General features: G+C 36.6%; 1 protein-coding gene and 1 pseudogene across 7 annotated transcripts in view; both read left to right on the top strand.

Moving 5' to 3' along the window:
• The window catches only part of RPS6KA3 (ribosomal protein S6 kinase A3), a 98,780-nt gene extending 80,209 nt beyond the window's left edge, over positions 1–18,571 (top strand). For all 7 annotated transcript variants that reach the window (XM_016125093.2, XM_016125094.2, XM_016125098.2 and 4 more), the window contains 8 exons: positions 167–292; positions 2,453–2,542; positions 4,911–5,069; positions 6,858–7,019; positions 7,481–7,557; positions 8,054–8,171; positions 12,441–12,581; positions 13,233–18,571. In XM_016125093.2, coding sequence (XP_015980579.1) covers positions 167–292; positions 2,453–2,542; positions 4,911–5,069; positions 6,858–7,019; positions 7,481–7,557; positions 8,054–8,171; positions 12,441–12,581; positions 13,233–13,355 — 996 coding nt within the window. In that variant the 3' untranslated portion in view covers positions 13,356–18,571. The remainder of the gene's footprint in view (positions 1–166; positions 293–2,452; positions 2,543–4,910; positions 5,070–6,857; positions 7,020–7,480; positions 7,558–8,053; positions 8,172–12,440; positions 12,582–13,232) is intronic.
• Positions 2,549–4,902, top strand: LOC118607699 (annotated as a pseudogene).
• Positions 18,572–18,909: the final 338 nt, after the last annotated feature.

The following is an 18,909-nucleotide window of genomic DNA, read 5'->3' as shown; positions in this document are numbered from 1 at the left end:
TTTATTGTAGACATTTCTAAAATACGCAGTTGTAGAAGAATAAATGCTGTAAAGATTCATTTTCATTTTTCCTGGTATTTATTTATACCTAATATTATCAGTGCATGGTCAGTAATATACCAGAGTTATTATAGAACTCTTCATCAGTTTATAATTGTGTTTGTAGCAGTTGCACAGGAACAGTATTCAGTTTACTGATGGATATGAAGTAAAAGAAGATATTGGAGTCGGCTCCTACTCTGTTTGCAAGAGATGTATACATAAAGCCACAAACATGGAGTTTGCAGTAAAGGTAAATGTTTTTAGATTTATAGTGCAACTCTTAACAGTTCTTACTTATGCATGTCAGTGCCAGTTAAAAATTACACTCTTCTTCTTTGATAAATGTGCCTGTTGTTATAAAAAGATGAGATAAGTTTAAATATCTGGCTAGTGATCTTCAGAGATCTGAATCTAGAACCATGGTTTCTCCTGTGAGCTAAAGGTAATAAGGGAGCGTACATCCAGTTCGCTCAGGGCAATATCACTTTACATCCAACGTGATTTTTTAGCACCACTTTTACTCTCAAAAGTCCCCCATTTTATAGTCAGGGTTTTAAGGAGTTCCTCAAAATTTTATATGCTTACATTTTCTGGCAAAAATGTTCATACCATCCTTCATATTTAAAAGGATTTGTGAACCAATAAAAGAATAAGAACCACTGTCGTAAAATTTATTATCATTAGCTGTTTTAATTTCATCAAGTGTCCTAAGACTACAAACTTTCTAAGCCAAAAACCAAGGCACATGGCTCTATGGTAAACTTCGAGTTGCAAACATTTTGTTGTAAGTGATTAAATACTACATTCAAGTTTCTGCCTTTTCCCTTTTTTACATGGTAGCCTCTACTCTCCCAATGAAAGCAATACAAGTAATGTCTAAAGCTTTTAGCTTACCTTGAATCTTAGAACTACTCTATAAGTATGAGTAGCTCATGTTTAGTTGGAGAATAGCATTAATTATGATTCCTTCCTTCCTTCCTTCCTTCCTTCCTTCCTTCCTTCCTTCCTTCCTTCCATCCATCCATCCATCCAGATGTATAGTATGATTTTTACCATGTAAAAATAAAAAGAAATGTGTTTCATATATGCATAGCAAATATCTGGGAAGATATACAGACACAGAAATTGTTATTACTATTTTAAACTTGGATCTAATTGTTTTTTAAAAAGTCATCATTGTCCATAAGGCTTTCTGTCAGATGTGAGGATAAACCATAGAAACACATTTTAATTTCCTCTTCTCATTGTACATAGTGAAATCTGGGATACATATAAATTTTCAAATTGCTTACATGAAAGGAGAGAAGATGAATAATGGACTTCATAGGCCTCCATAAACACATGAGAAAAAAGCAGAAACATCCTAAGGTCCCTTTTGAATTACAGAAACCAGATCTTCAAGCTATTTGTGGATTCTTGTGACTTAATTAGATTCATAAAACCAATCCCAGCACGACTTGATTCTACTGAAATTACTACAAATCTAAGACCCACAAGCACAATTATGGATATAATGTAAGCTGGGCTCAGATTAGCAGATCAGAGAGAATGTTGCCAAAAATAGCACTTCTAGTGTGTTCTGGTTTTCAAAAGACTAGCCCTAGATCATATCCCTTGAATTAGCATGTTTATTCCGTATACCTTTCCTCTTAATCATCCATTTGCCTGATTCCACACTGTCATTTGCAGTCGATTATAGTGGACACTTATATGTTTGCCTTTCCTGTTTTCTAAATGCAGAACAGTTTTATAACTAAATCCATTTCAGATAGCAGATTTGGCTTATATTGAGAGTTGCAAGCTTTTTTCTAGGTTGCCGGAGCATTTTGGTATTTATTGCATACATTAATTACTAAGCAGTTTTAAAATTGAAAATATGAAAGTCACAAAATTTATTTCAGAATACCCTTTGGATGAAATGAAAGCTAACCTTGTGTTTTTTAAATATAATATTACTTTAACAGATTAAAACATTTATAGAAATATTTTTAAGAAGCAGCTGACATAAAAGTGTTGGAAAGGTACATTAGTATTTTAAAGGGCTTTATTATAATAATTAAACTTAATTCTAGCCAAGTAAAATTCTAGGTGTGGTTTTCTGCTTAGCTTTCCACCTAGCTTCAAAAATAAGCTTGTTCTACTTAACCGTTCATTAATTTTTTATAAGTAACTTAACAACTAATGGAATATTCCATTGAGGCATGGCATAAAATTTATGGCCTTGCCATCTACATCAAGACTGGCTTTCAAATTTTGATTAGACAGTCTGGCCAGGTATTTAAATAAAACTGGTTGATAAGTGACATATATACAGTGTTTGCATAAGCTGATACCCAAGGTCTGCAGCTGTAAATACTAAAGTTTTATGACTGTATAGTTCATGAGATTTTGTGATAACTTTGCCTTTTAGATTATTGATAAAAGCAAGAGAGACCCAACAGAAGAAATTGAAATTCTTCTTCGTTATGGACAGCATCCAAACATTATTACTCTAAAGGACGTAAGTATATTCTTCAATGTAGAATCAGCTGTCTAACGCACATCTGGAATGTTTTCAAATATCATGTGGTAGACAAAGAACTTAATACAGTAAGTAAAAGGCCAAAATGGCGAGCAAGCCTGCTATTGCAGCATCAAGTCGGTGGCTAGAGGGTATTCGAAAATGGTATTACAATGCTGCAGGGTTCAATAAACTGGGCTTAATGCAAGATGATACAATACATGTGGACAACGATGTAAAAGAAGTCCTAAGACTTCTGACCATGAGGCAGCAAATCATGCCTAAAGAGCAGCGGACAAAACATAAGGAGGATAATTCTACCTTGAACCATATTTGAAAGGTTATTTGGAAAAGAAAAGAGCAGAATGGGCAAAGAAATAATCATGTAATGGAAATGTGTGGATGCAGCTGTCTTCAATGTATGATGTCGGTTAAACCTGAAATGTACAACTGAGAATCATCTAGGCTGAAAATGTATTACCTTAAATAAATGTCTATTACAAAGAATAGTAAGTAAAAAATAGATCGGAGGACAACATAGCATAATTTCAGTTATAAAGAAAAATGTGTTTATATAGGTAATTTTTCTACGTTCACCTTAAGAAGAAAAGTATTGCTGACATTATTGCCTTTAATATCTGCATTTACTGGAACATTTGGGTATTAATTAATATTTAGGATTGGCTGGTCTCACACTCCATGGACTCCCCAAACTGTCTTCCTCAGTACTGCCAGAGAGAGCTAGCTACATGCACGTCTAACCATGTTTCTTCCCTGCCTGCAGTTCATACCCCACATCACCTCTGGTCCCTCCCTTCCTCTGTCCATGGCAATTTTCACACCTCCTCACACACCCTGTGCTCCAGCCATGCTCCAGTATGTACGCATTTTTGAAACTGCCTCATTTTCTCATGATGCTCTGTCTTCAAACTTATGGTTCCCTCAGTCGAAAACACTATTTCCCTTCTTTGCCTGGCCAACTACCGTACATCTGAGACTTTCTAAGGCATTGCTTCCTCCAGGAAGCCTGCCCTGCCCACCACTACCCCCAGGACAAGTGACTTTTACCATATTAGAGCTTTTAGCAAAGACTGTGAACTCCCAAGGCAACATTAAGTCCTCTCTTGCTGATGGTGGTCACATAGGCTCAAAGGCCGTATCTGGGTGTGTACAGCAGATGTCATGTGGCCAGCTGAGCCAGAGGACTTCTAAGGGACCTTTCACCTGAGATTCTGTGAATTCCAAAGTTTAGCCTCCCTTCTTCTTCTAAACCAAAAGTCCAGTTTCCTCAGATTAATTTATCACTGCTTATTGTTAAAAGAAGAATGTTAACTTAGTTGCGTTAAAATGTGAAGCTTTTTACTGAAGTGACTCTTTAATTAATATAATCGCCAAGGATCCAACCACTTAAATTAAAAAGGAAGTGTAGAAATTACTGTCCGTCAGCCTCACCTTGGAAGCTCCCTAAGCTGTCACTATTTTTTACATCTTTGCTCCTTTCCCATCTCAAATTCCAAAATCTCTAATATTTCCCCCACTTTTACTACAGTAGCTCCAATATTGTTTTAACTCTTATTTCCATATCTGTTTCTCCCTAGTGGAATAAAAACTTTGAGGGCAGATACCTTGTTTTCTCCATATTTGGGGCCCCAGCATGTGGTGTGGTACCTCTTATGGAGCTAAATAAAGATACGCAGTAACTCTGTGGTGAAGGGGGAATTAAAAGGACTGAAGTTTAATAAAGGGCTTATTTCCATTTGGGATTCTCTAGAGTATAAATCCAAAACTACAGTGAGTTTTTTATTTCTACATTGGGAGTAAACTAGTATGCTTCTGGGCGGTTGTATGGAATTTCTCTTTGCTACTTAATCTTCCTGCTTAATTCTAGCCACAACTTGTCTTTCAGTTTAACCAAAACCAGAATAATTTATTGTACTATGTATATAAATGTAGAAGTTCTGCTGTTGCAGAAGTTCCAGGAAAATCACAGGCATGTGTCTTTGTCCCTGCCAAAGTCCTTGCCATCCCCGCCATTGGTGGTAGATAGAAATATCAAGAGGAACGAACCCTAAAAACAAAAGTTCAGTGCCCCTTCGTCTACAATGCCCATAGTAACTGATTGCCATGAATTAAGATTCGCAGAAGGAAATTATGGTTTATTTTTCCTGACATTCGATCCGATCACTTCTTATTTTAATATTCTTATATGTATAAAACTGCAAGGTTTTATATTTTCCATTGGTTGTGATAAGTAAAATTTTCCTTGAGTATAAAATGAGTCTTACTTTTCTCTTTAATATGCTAAACTTCGTTCTGAGCACATGTAAGGCTTCAAATAATTTTTTACATTTTGGTGTTGATTTTATAGGTATATGATGATGGAAAATATGTGTATGTAGTGACAGAACTCATGAAAGGGGGTGAATTACTGGATAAAATTCTTAGACAGAAATTTTTCTCTGAACGAGAGGCCAGCGCTGTCCTGTTTACTATAACCAAAACTGTTGAATATCTTCACGCACAAGGGGTAAGTCTTTTTAATGTTTTATACACACACACACACACACCCTTGTTTTCTTGCCTTTTTTTTCTTAATGTTTGATCTAAAATTACAAAAGTAGAAGTTACTTTATGCATGTAATGGAAAGTAACTACTATTAGTTTAATTATCCTACTATTTCTCTATGTAGACTTCTCTCATTAAGCCCAAGGACTACTTTGAAATCTTAGCTTATTTATATTAAATTCTTATGCTTCCCCCAAAAAAGTGAGTGAGATCTTCTGACCTGAAAGACATAACCTGCTTTTGCCAGGCCACTCTGTACTCTTGAGATCTAGGCCCATTTCAAATTTAGAAGAACCAGAGAATCATGGGTTGTATTCACTTATAAAAGGAAATCCTTCGAACCGATGAGGCCAAATCATCAGCTGGCTTCTAGCTGGTGAATGTACTCCTCATTTCTTCCCGTGTACATATCTTTAATAAATGTCAAGAAATCATATTTTTAAAAGAAAGAGAAGTCTGGGAGGGAAAAGGGGCAAAGGAGAAAATGAGGGGAAGGAAGGAGAAAAGGACAACTGCAGAGGAGCCAAGCAAGGAAAAGAATAAGGAAGGACTTACTTCCCAAGGAGTTAATTTTCAGTTTTGTTCGTTTTTTCCCCTAGAAGCTAACAGGTAGACTGTGTCAATTTAATTCTAGAGCTTCTTGACTTCTAGCTCATCAGGAGTCACCTCGTATGGTAGCTAGAAAGTAGTAGAACTCCATATTCAGTGAAGAATTCATGACTTTGCAGTTATCTAAGTCTTCTGTGTTCTTTCCCAGTGCCTCAGCAGTAGTTAGTTATTAAAATGGTCTTGAGAAGTCATGTTCTGGATGTTAGGAACTCAAACTGAGGCAGTTGGTCAGAATATAGACTCAGAATTTGATAATGGAAGAAACACACGTCTAATAATGAGCGTCAGAGAGGCTTATGATAAAAGAAGTATTCAAGTAGATGATTAAAGGGGGAAAGAAATACAAAACAGTAAAGGAACTGTATCTTTGTGTGTGTGTGTGTGTGTGTGTGTGTGTGTGTGTGTGTGTGTGTGTGAGAAAGAGAGAGACAGACAGACAGACAGACAGACATTGTGCTTGGATATCAAATAGGCAGTACTTAAAGCCTGAGTTTTTTTCCTTTTTACTCCTAAACCCCAGGCCTGTTCCATTGAGCCTGTCTGCACGTTCGTTGTGTACATCCATTGTACACACTGTTCCCTCTACCTAGAATGGCTATCTCCCACTGTTCTGCCTGTTTCTTCCGTTCTAAAGTTATTAGAGCAGATGTTAACCTCTTCTAGAGATCCTCCCTGACCCCCCTAGTTATGCCCCATCTTTCACCTGTTTTACTCTTTGCCTCCCCACTACTGTGTAAGTTCTTAGCATCTAAAAGCAAGGATCTTCTTATGGGTCTTGTTCACCACAGTGTCTGCAGCTCGGTATATAATACCCTGACACATGATAGGCACTCAATCAATATTTGTTTAATGAACGAATAACCTAGAGACAGATATTGTTATTTGCATTTCTCCTTAACCCACTTACATAGCTGGACAAAGAGGGGAAAGGTGAATACAGTTCTATTATTTCTTCCTCCTCTCTTTGCCCCAGTTCTGTGCTTGAGAGGTATACTTATATTATCAGCATTTTATAATGTTGGACTAGTTTAAAGGTCAGCACGCATTATCTTGTTAAGTGCATTGCTTAACAGTTTGCGAATAATTCTCTGTAATGAAAATGTATTGTTAATGTACCTCTTTAATTTGTATTTCAATTAGGTGGTTCACAGAGACTTGAAACCTAGCAACATTCTTTACGTGGATGAATCTGGCAATCCAGAATCTATTCGAATTTGTGATTTTGGCTTTGCCAAACAGCTAAGAGCAGAAAATGGTCTTCTCATGACTCCTTGTTATACTGCAAATTTTGTTGCACCAGAGGTAATTGTGAAAGAGTTTGCTTGCGGTATTTCAGTATTTCATTTGCTGTGTTTAGGATAGAATAGTTAATAGTTATTTAATTCAAGACTTACTGAACAATTAGAATAAAATGTCAGCACTTTTCTTCTGTTGATAGTTCATGCTGTCATCAGTCTGCTACCTATAATCCTTTTCCTGCCCTGACTTCTGTCTTTCTGCATAATCACACGTCTGTAGCTATCCGTTATGTGCTACGGGAGCACTCAATAAATGTTAATTTGAATACCAAAACTTATATACGTATGAACTGTTAGTAGTAGAAGGTTTTAGAATAAATAAAGGTATCGCCTCATTTGTTAATCGTGTCTTGTTGAGGTTTTTCTTATATATATTGATTCAGGAGCTATAATTCAGTTCCCACAACCTATCTAAATTTATATAATAAGCAGTGGTGTGCTATTCCTAATTTTTACTTTTCCTAGGTTTTAAAACGACAAGGCTATGATGCTGCTTGTGATATATGGAGTCTTGGTGTCCTTCTCTATACAATGCTTACTGGGTAAGTGTGTACCATCTGTTGTAAGCATTTATTCATCAAGATTTTGTTTATATTATCTAGATTTTTTATCTCTGTTATATCTTTTCATGTTTTCTAATAATACAATTTGGTATGTATACAATACATGTAAGCTATATGATTACTAATTTTCTATAATGTATCATTGATGTCATAAGGTCTTAAATTGATTTTTTGTACCTTTTTTGTACTCTTGTTATGTCATAAACAGACACTATTTTAAATGTTTTATTCTACAGTGTTTCATATCTTTATATGTTCATATTTTTGTATATTAAGTCCAATTAATATTTCATAACTTATACCTTGACCTGGTACTTTATGGAGCTTCATGTTGTTGATATTTTTCACTTTAGTAGATCTCAATAAAATATTACAGTAATTAAATTACTCAGTCCTCTTGGGCACTGCAAGTAAATATAAATATTAGCAACCAAAAAAGTTTACTCATTAACATTTTAACTTTATTATAAATTAGTTACACTCCATTTGCAAATGGCCCTGATGATACACCAGAGGAAATATTGGCACGCATAGGCAGCGGCAAATTCTCACTCAGCGGCGGTTACTGGAATTCTGTTTCAGACACAGCAAAGGTAAATATGGCTTCTTATTGTAAGTTTTTAAGAAAATAATTTTTCGTAATCCTTGGTGAGAATAAACAATATCAATTAGAAACTTTTGTTCATGAAGTAGTATTTTATAAGTGATGTTACCAAGTAACTTGAACTCAAAAATGAACCAATTATTTTGTTTCTTTGCCAGAAGGCAGTGGTTTGACTTTATTATAATCTATACATCTAAAGTTACTTCTTACTGAGGAACGTGATGAATAATAATGATGGTAGTCTTCATGATTTGTGTGTCTGCACTGTACCTCAGGAAGCACTTTATCTAAATTATCCCATTCAATCCTCTTAACCCTGTTAAATAAGCAATAGCATCCCCATTTCACAGAAGGAAACCAAGGCCCAGAATTTTAGTGTGAACTTATCCATGGTTACACACCAAGTACGTGTGGGTGCTTCAAACTAAATAGCTGATTCCAAAGCCCTTGTTCCCTAGAATTACTATACCATGTCCTATTTTTGGTCCATATTATAAAAAAGGGAGTGTTATCTTTTTCACAATAAACAGTATAGTTTTGTAGCATCAGCTTGAAATCATTTGAAAAGTCTTTCTAACTGGAAAATCTGCCATCCCTTGGAGTCTTCACTGACTTGCTTTCCACCTCCACTCTAATTTAACTCTATTCATAGAAAATTCTCTTTTAAAAAGAAGAGCAAAGTTTTCCACTTCAAAATAAGAAAACCATAGAGCAGATGAAGAAGATACATACTGGTAAACGTGCCTGCTGATTTTTCTTAGAGGTGGAAGCTTGAGTTGATATGATTGCATAAATTGAGCGTCAAAAAATTTCTATAGATACTTTTGGCATAGAAACGAAGCCTCAGCTAACCAGTTTGTGTAAATAATATTTGGCTATGTAACTTCATTTAAAATGAACTGTTAGCCTTTCCCCTTTCTTAATATACTTTCTTAAACCAGATAATTCATTTTCCTGGATACTTGTTTTTGTATTTTTTTTTTTAATTCATGTGTTGAGCACCTATAATGTGTTTAATGAGTGAAGACTCCAGGGATAAAAGGTGTGACTCAGATAGAATTCCTGATCTCAGAGAGCTCACAGCCTAGTTGGGAAATGACTAAAAATATACAGTAAAGTGTCACATGAGCTCTTACAGTGGTACATTTTTGGTGCTAAAGAAGTTCACAGGTGATGTTTGGTCAGAAAGGTTTCAGGGGAAGTTTTCCAGAAGCAATGGAGGGATTTGCTAGGCAGCTTTGGAGAACAGAAGGGTGTCCATTCCAGGCTGAGGGAGCAGCACATGCTGTTCATGGTCATGATGGCACAGGAAGGGGAGAATGCTTCCGGGGGCAGCGAGTAGTTTGATATGACTAGTACAGGGTACATATGAGAAGGGAGCCGATGAACCCAGATTATGAAAGGCTTTATAGATCATGCTCAGGATTTGGGGTTCACTCTAGGTATTGAGGAACCATTGAAATATGTTAAGCATTATAGTGATCAGATTTTCCTTTTTCAAATTCACTCTGTGGAGCAGTAATTCTTATCCATGGAGTCTGCCACAACCTTTGTCGTGATCTGTTGTGAAGCCTATCAAATAATGTTACCATAAAAAGTATCAGAGCTTACACATTGTCTGCTTTTTTAATAAGTTAAAGCAAATCAAGGTTATCTGTTTAATTTCTCTAATTTAGTTCTCATTTACTTGCATTTTAGTATCCTTTTTTTTTTTTTTTTGAGTGAAAGAGAAGCACAGGTGAGGAAGAAATACAAATAAAGCAGAAAAAATTGCATCCAACTCACAACCTATCTTATAAATGCACGTTGTTACTAATAACCTTTGCTTCTTTGTCCAGTTAAGACTTGTAATGACAAGCATGACATAATATAGTGAATACCCACAGAATTGGGGTAGAGGACTCCATCAATCTGGTGTGTCCCCTCAAGAGCAAGTTGTACGTGTGACTGCCATCATTCACGTGGACCATATGTGTTATATGTGTCTTTGAGAAGAACATGACCACAGCTATCATTTACTGAACACTTACATGTCAAGGACTGTGGTAACACTTTTACATACATTATTTCATTCAATTTTCACTGATCTAATATTAAGGACATTAGTGTAAGATTTTGCAGTATTTCGGGTCATGAATGATGTGGATTTAAACTAGAGTAGTTGTAGTGGGATTTGAGCCAAATGGAAGAGAAATTTGGGAGGCAGATACCAAGCGTGAGTGAGGTCCACACTTCCACCTCGGGCAAATGACTCGGTAGTAGTGGTCTTCACCAAGACATGGAATACAAAAGAAGTAGTTCGGAAAGGAGTGATGGTTGCAGATTTGGACATTATGAATTTGAAATGCTTCTGTGTCGCATAATTAAGAGATGTAGGTCCGTTAGGCAACTGACTATATGGATGTAGATCTTAGGAGAGAAGTCTGGGGTGAACATTGAAGTTAGGGGTTGTCATCATCCGTAGTGGCTAAAGCCCTGAGCATGAATGCGCTTATCTGAGCAGACTGATGAGAGAGCCATGGAAGGAAGTCAGGGAGCAGCACCATTTTAAGAGAAAGCTTAGGAGGAGGAGCCATTGAAGAATAGCAGTAGGAGAAGTGGTTCTAAGTAGCCAAAAGTGCACTGTACGCCTGGGCAGTTTTGCAGCCTTTTATTCATTTGAAGCAGGGTTGGGTTGCCCACATTCATAATTTGGAAGGGGAGGTCCCTAATTGTTTTACTTTTTATTTCTGATTCTGTTCAATTATTTCTTTCTTAGCTGTTAATGATAACTAAAAGTCAGAAACTATAAATGTCTAATGGCAGAGGAGTATTTGGAATAATGTCTCCCCAGTTCCCAATATCCAACCACCAGTTTCTGTCAGTTCTTTCTCTTAAGTATCTCAGTTCCATCCATATTTCTCCATCTTTTATACTCACCCCCCCCCCAAAGCTATCATCTCTTGCCAGTTTCTAATTGGGGTCTCCAGGCTTGCCCTCTCCAATCCATTTTCCTCTACACTTAGTGAATGTAATCTCTCTAAAGTACAAACCTGACCACACCTCTCCTTTGCTTTAAATGATTTGCCACCAGAAAAAGTCCAAATTTGCTAACATGGCTTATAAGGGCCTTTGTAGTCTGGCCCTTTCGTACCGCTCTCACTTTATTTGCCGCCATGTTCTCCTTCACAATTTATGCTGCAGCCAGGTTGCATTCCTTTTCATGCCTTCCTGAGGACTTTCCTACCAAAGGCGCTCAGTTCTACCTCCCTGAAATGCTCTGTCAATCCCTCCCTTCTCTAATCTAGCTCCTGCTTATCCTTCAGGTGTCACATTCCTCTAAAGAAGCCACTTCAGGGCCACCCTGCCCTGTTCAGGTCAGGTCTCTCTTTGTGTTCCTCTAGCTGCTCCTCCTATTTATTCATCCAGTCAAAGACCTTACTTAATATTTGCTTTGTAGTTGATTCTTTTGTCTCTCCCTTACTGGGCTGAAAGCTTCAGGAGGTCACAGTTCATTTCTATATTGTTCACTGCTAAATACCCAATGCCTAGCAGAATGCCTGGCCTTTAATGGATACATGGTAGATATGTTTTGAATGAAAAATTAAACAAATGGTACATGGCTTTTATAAATCACAATTGTGTTATTTGAGAGAGTACAAAACTATATAGCAATTACATGAATCTATATTCCATGCATAGGAAATCATTTGGATAGATAGAAAGCATTTGTCTCTGGAAGAGTAGGATTCTGGGTATTCAAATTCTTTTGCTTCTCTATATTTCTAATTTTCCTATAATGCCTGTGAGTTGCTTTTGAAGTAGGAAAAAAAATTAAAATGTTATAATATTGGGTAGCATTTAGAGTCCTCCAGTTAAATTCATGTTATTGGACAGTTCTGCTTTTCAGTATTACCAACAGCACAAAAAATCTTAAGTAGCTGAAAATTACTTAAAAATAAACCTACAAAAATGTGGAAACCTCAGAATATCTGAGGGGGGAAAAAAGCCAAAGTATTTAAAGATACGTAAAATGTGGTAAATTTACCCTTTGTAATGCATCAAAATCACTGTCACTCAGGGAGGAGAAAACAGAGACTTAGGTTTTTGCTTTTAAAAAAAAATTGTCATGTCGACCAAATTGCTTTGAACCCCAAGGTCTACCTACTACCAGGAAAAAATAGTATCATAGTAAGGAACCGTATTCAACAGTATCAAGCGCTATAGATAGAAAATAAAAATACTTAAGTCTGTTTTATTATTATTATTCCCGTTACAGGACCTGGTGTCGAAGATGCTTCATGTAGACCCTCATCAGAGACTGACTGCTGCCCTTGTGCTCAGACACCCGTGGATAGTCCACTGGGACCAACTGCCACAATACCAACTGAACAGACAGGACGCACCGCATCTGGTCAAGGTGAGCAGCCCATTCAGGCCCTGTTTTCCACATGTCCTTCAGGAGAGACCAGGAGACGCCCTCACCATGCCGCAGCACCTTTCCCCTTCGCTGTCTCTCTTAGCCTGCACTCAGTTCTCCTGTGGGATTCTCTTACAGTAGGAGATTTAGAAAAGAAAAAGGCAAGCCAGGCCAAATATGTTAATAAATCTAGTTTAAGAATGATTTCTTAATTTCTGAATCATCAATCAGAGAAGCTTATGGATTTCTTAACTTTTCTTCATTTTTTTTTTCTTATGCACAACCCAAAGCAAACTTTGAGGTTGTCATCAGAGGCAAAATTCAAGTTCCAAAAGAAGCATGCTTTGATGCTTCTCGTATTAAAAAATCGCAAAGAAAAACAAGTCGAAAAGTCCTGAGAAAAGTGGAGACTGCTTGTTATAAGCCCATCTCTGTCCTTTCTCATCCGTAATTTCAACGTCCCACATTGGCCTCTTCATTTTTAGTTAAATCAGAGGATTCCACCAGTGTGGTTATTTTGATTCTGAACCTAATAAAATCTGCATAAATTTGCTGATGAAGAAATTATCTGGAAAAATACATCTTCATTTTATATTCTGTGTACAACTTCCCTTTGTCATTTTTGTTTTGACGTTTCTTTCATGTTTTCAGGGTGCCATGGCAGCTACGTATTCTGCTTTAAATCGTAATCAGTCACCAGTTTTGGAACCAGTAGGTCGTTCTACTCTTGCTCAGCGGAGAGGTATTAAAAAAATCACCTCCACAGCCCTGTGAAGTGACCTCAGTGGATATTTGGTACCGTGGTGTAAGCTGATAGCACAAGTTCTGGCGACAGGTAGCACATATCCGAGAGACACCTGCAAGCACACACTGTCCCAGCTGGTACCCATAATGCTGCTGCTCCTGCTGCTGCTCCCGCTTTCGTCTCTTCTCGCTTTAAATGATTGTTAGCAAGTTAGATTTTCCTGGAGCTTCGATGAAATGAAAACGGAAACATGACGAAGATATATTCACTGAATCAATAAGAAGAATAATGAACATATGAATACCACCTAAAATACACTGAATAAAGTACTCTACACCATATAGCATTATTTTTATAGGAAATATTTCATGTCCCTTAAATATTCTTTGTTAGTTATAGGGATGGACAGTTTATGTTAAGCACTTAGCTTAATCCGTTTATATTAGCACTGTATCCCTTGTGCCATCCAACATTTTGTATGTTTTTGTAAACAGTTCATATACAGTACATTTCTGTACTGCTTTCTTTAATGTATACATGCCTTGTTTAACTTGGAATCTATTATTATTAATCAATCGACTATTAAATCTGGTTAAATAGTTCACCTGGATTAACAGTATTGTTGGACAGCCCTAAAAATAGCCAGATTGTGGAACAGCTGTTGAATGTAATCCTTCCAAAATGTACATATCTTTCCCCATGTCTGTTTCACTGGTTCGTTCGTTTGTTTCTTAAAGTCAGGTGCTGTGTCGGACATACCTAGAGAGCTGTTATGGCAGAGAAGGTTATATGTGTGCAACATGGCATCAAGACTACACCTGTGAAGTTAGTCCATTACTTTGCAGCTCCTTAGGGTTCCTTTTTCTTTCATTAAGGAAGTAGTTCTTGCACTTTTAATCTTAAATGATGTTCATACTTAGTATTGGCATATAACTTGGAATTTTGCCAATATACATCGAAGACCTTTTGGGAGTCATGGTGAAAAGATGGGCAAAGCAGAATTTAGCAACAGGTCATTCAAGTCCCATTGGATATTTTTCATGTTTACATAGATCAAATTGCAGAATTTAGCATACGAACAACAGGATACCTGTTCCCGTATACCGGTGAGAAAAGTAGGCTTTTTCAGAAAAAAGGTAAATCATAATGAGTTCTATCCCATTACGATGCTCTATATTAAACACTAATTTGAATGTAATAAAAGCCATAGGCCTCACTCTATGAAATTGGATTTAAACTTTCTTATTCTAGGGAAGAAGACATTCGTGATCAAACAATATCTGTTCTAACCTGAAATCAAAGCTAAGGTAGGCTAAATGAATGTTCAGCATTGAGTGTTTTCCGAATTTTTCCTGATGATTTATAACCATGCAGTGCTTCCTTTAACTTCAGAAATGGTCAGTTTTCATAATGGTCACTGTGTCTACTTAGATTACAGTATTCATCATCTATATCTAGTTTGGTAGTTTCCATAGTTTTATTTGATTAAAGAAACTTCTGTATTCATTGTTTGTGTCTTGGCCAAATTACCTAGCATGCATCAGTATATGACATGAAAAACATGAGCAAGGAAAAAGTGATTCAACTTACCTCATCAAGAATGTGCCCAAACAGATCTTGCTTAGTCGTGTACTAAGCCATTTACATCAGAAATATTTTTTTTTTCCTGCCAGAAGCTTTAAATCTCCTGAGAGTACAAAGCCAAGAAATCATGGTCTATCTAATTAATTGTTTTGGAAGCCACTTGTTATTCCTTAATTTCTCCTCTATGCAATTAAAGAGGAAGGGAAAATCTGTAACATTCCTTTTGCCCAAGTGACACAAAATGATTATTGCATAGAAATCAAATGTAAGTTTATCTTCAATAAAAAAAAAAAGTATAAGAAGAGATTTCGGAAGATCTAGATGGAGAAAGCTTTTTAAATCTTGAGTATATGGATGCTAACTATTAAAAGCTGCTTTCCATTGCCTGGAAAGAAAGCTTTTCTTTTTTCTTCTCTATTCAGTGTTTCAAATCACGGTCATCCCAAATTCTTGTTGCTTTTAAAATGTTAATGTAACTCTGACCATATATTTTCAAATTTTTGACACCGATGCTGTTCCATAATTACTTAGGTGTATTGTCCATCATAGTCTTTCAGAACCAGAAGTAAATGTTGAATCCTTAACTTCCCACTTAGGTTTTTTCCCTCATAACACCATACTGCCTTCCCTTCATATCATATCACCCAACCAGGAGCTGAGTTGTTCAAAAACTACATATTTCCTGAGGCAGCCCTCTACTGGTATATGAATGCCAAGTTTATCACTTGTCAAAAATACTGCCTTCTTGGCCTAGTCCACCTACCAGTTTTATTGGAAAAAAAAAACAAGTTATATGTTCACAAAACTGAAGGCTTACTGCCTATGAAGTAGTTCCTGAACATAATTTATTTTATCCGTGGTTGTGGTGTTCCTATTGCCTTTGACTTCCAGCAGACAGACTCAGCCAACAGTGTGCTCTAAAGACAGTGCTTGTGCTGAGTGAAACTTTCCATTCATTTCTCCAGGTCCAATTCCTCCAGACCTTTACAGTTGTGGTAGTGAGGCCCTTCACCAGGTAGTACTGCTGGTTACCAGGGCTTCTTCCAGGAGGTTTCAGTTCAATCTTAAAGATACTTCAATGTGAAAGAAGGAACTAAGCTATCAGGCCACTTTCACAAACCTCTTAGTTTAGAACCCAAACTAATATCCAGAATGGTAGATTGCATTTAACACTGCTAAGCACATCCTGGAAAATACAGATTACACTACCATGTATTTTGTATCTTCCCTTTCAAGTGATGATGTTGAACTAAGGTAAGTTCATTGTCCTTTTAATTTTTTATATAAATTGTTTTTGTTCTTTCTAAGTACAATAGACCCTGGACTTTAACAGATTCGATTTGGATTCATTCACAGGCAACCCCAAAAGTCCAAAAAACAGTAATTTTGACAAGGCACAGAGTCGAGATGCCGTGAGGCTGATATATGGGAAAAGTCACTTAGCGAGTGTCTGGAGAGGGTGTGATGTGTATATGGCAGAGATTTCACATTTCACGCGTGGTGGGCTGCAAAGAGCAGGTTTGGGTCAACCATTTCCCATCTGTTTTGAAGAAGTGGTTGCTGTTGTGGCTAGGGGCCATCATGGGAGGCGGGACTGGCCTGTTAGCTGTGCCCTGCACCCTCAACCCAGAAGAGATTTGAAAGGAGAGAGGAGTGCAAAGGTTTCATGAGTAGGCAGAATGGGTAGGGAAGGGGCTGGGGTGGGTCCCGCCTGGGGTGAGAGTAGAAAAGCATTCAAGACTTGGGGGTCTTGGTACAGATATGCTTTATTACCATGGAAGCCAGCAATACACATCTCAACATGACTTTGATATTCTCTACTTCCTGGCCTTTACAAATGTCCTAAAATTTTTTAGCTTGCTTTGCTGTATTTTATAGAGAAAATTCTTACGGTGATAGCGAGCATTTGAGACTTATGAAGGCATCAGAACAGATATCAGGGATGTAAAGGGTCAGAAAAGGTCTGTTTTTTTTTCTGAAATTAACAAATATGAAGGGTTTCATGGCTGACTGGGTGCTTAAACCAAGAGATTCCACTCTAGTCCTAGAGTTCTGTCCTCTGAAATGTCCAACTCCATGTGGCTAGCAAACTGGATTTATATTTTGAGCCTTATTTAATTCACAGATAAGTTGACTTAACTCAGTATTTTTATTTCAATAAATGAAAATAGTCCTCTTTTCACCTCCAGATTGCTTACATTTTGCTGGTCTCCCCAAGTGACCGTTGGTAGAGACCAATTAATGAAGGAATGAAATTCGCTTTCTTGGGACTGTGGTATTCTACAAAGCCATGCTTAACCACTTTTTCTAGTGAAGAATCTACAGAATGATAATACCTAAATATGGATGGCCAAGAAGAATTTGTATCTACAGTGTGCTTTGTGTATTTTTGACACTGCTGTATTCTGTGTGATCGAGTGACTTGTAACTGGTTCCAATGTGACTGAGTTGTTCTCAAAGAATTCTAGTAACTAAGTTGACTTAATTTTCTTAATTAAGCCTTGTATTACTATCAGTCTCACATTTACCACTTTGATTCCATTCTTGTAACTGTTCATGACAGGGCATACCAAGGGTTGGGATAAGAGCCTACTTCCTACCTCTTACGGCACTTTCCTCATTGATTTGCCATGTAACCTTGAAGTGCATGATAAGCTGTTTAAATGTCCATGACTTCTCCCAGAGCAACTAACAAAGTATATGATTGAATAGAGATTAGTGGAAAGGAAAATTAGAGACTAGGTTCTGAGGTGCAAACCTCAAGAAAACCTCTTTAGAGCACATACCATTTGAGTACAATATATGTAAATGTATGTGAGAAGAGAGTCGCTATAATATTCCTCTAAGTAGATTAGTTCAATATCTAATGGAAGTGAAAAATACTCCTATTATCACTATAGTACTGAATGAACTGTATACTGAGTTTTTCAAACAAGTATTTAAATTAGACCTTTTAAATACAAAGCAAGGGCATACGGATAAAGGTTTTGGTTTGTGTTTCTCTAAGTGTAGTTTACCATCTAAAGCTTTGTTTTTGTTTTTGTTTTTGTTTAATTTTAAAAAAGCTTCAAGGTATTGCCATTCCTTCGCATCCTTAATAATTATGGGTGATGAGTTTTTAAGTCTTAAAATTATGTACATGTATTAAGTTTATCTTAACTCTTACCCTCAGCAAAAGGGAAGGTATACACCTAAGGGATGTAATTATTTTGCATTTTTGGCCATGGGTGGGAATGGGGTGGGCATCTACTTAAACAGTTTTTAAAAAAAAAATCACAAGTATTTTTCTACTATTATATATGATCTTAATTTCTACTAGTTTCTCTCTAGTAAGGCATGCCAGAAGCCCAAGGTACCATATCATGAGTTCATATGTATTGTACCTTTTATTGGTGGTTAAATCACATCAGATGCTTGGCACTGCTGCCATAATTATGAAATGCTTGTAAAGGATTAAATATCACTGAATACTTTAAATTGTTTTACTTAAGAGTCTAATCTGGGAAGTTTTCAAATCATACTATTAATGTGTAATCTAAGCTCTTTCAGATGTATCCATGAATAATCTTGGAACAATATTGCTTGTATTCCTGTCACAGAACAGGTTTTGTAATCTTTAAAAGAAATGAAAATTTATATAATAAAGTTTCAAATAAATGCATGTATGTTCTTTTATCGGATTATTTCAATTACATGATAATCAGTCCTTCATATTATCAAATTATTCTATCCAAAGTATAAATCTATCAAGTTGGATTGATACAACTCCAAACAGGAATGTTTCTGAGTTAAGTGCAAACTAATTTTTCCATGCAAAGTTTTGGTTAGCCTAACGAGTTTGTCAGATCAGACCCACATCAGTCATAGATCTTACCCAAACCAAACTTGATTGTTCAGAGGATACAGGGTAATCATCAGGCACAAATGAGAATCTTTCCTTGGAGAAATCCACGATTATCAATTTAACTCCAAAATAACCTTTTTCCTCATTATAATACA

Source organism: Rousettus aegyptiacus, unplaced genomic scaffold (genome assembly GCF_014176215.1).
Source record: "Rousettus aegyptiacus isolate mRouAeg1 unplaced genomic scaffold, mRouAeg1.p scaffold_m13_p_9, whole genome shotgun sequence".
Taxonomy (NCBI): Eukaryota; Metazoa; Chordata; class Mammalia; order Chiroptera; family Pteropodidae; genus Rousettus; species Rousettus aegyptiacus.
The sequence above is the reverse complement of the archived record's forward strand: the minus strand, read 5'-3'. Positions and strand labels throughout refer to the sequence as shown.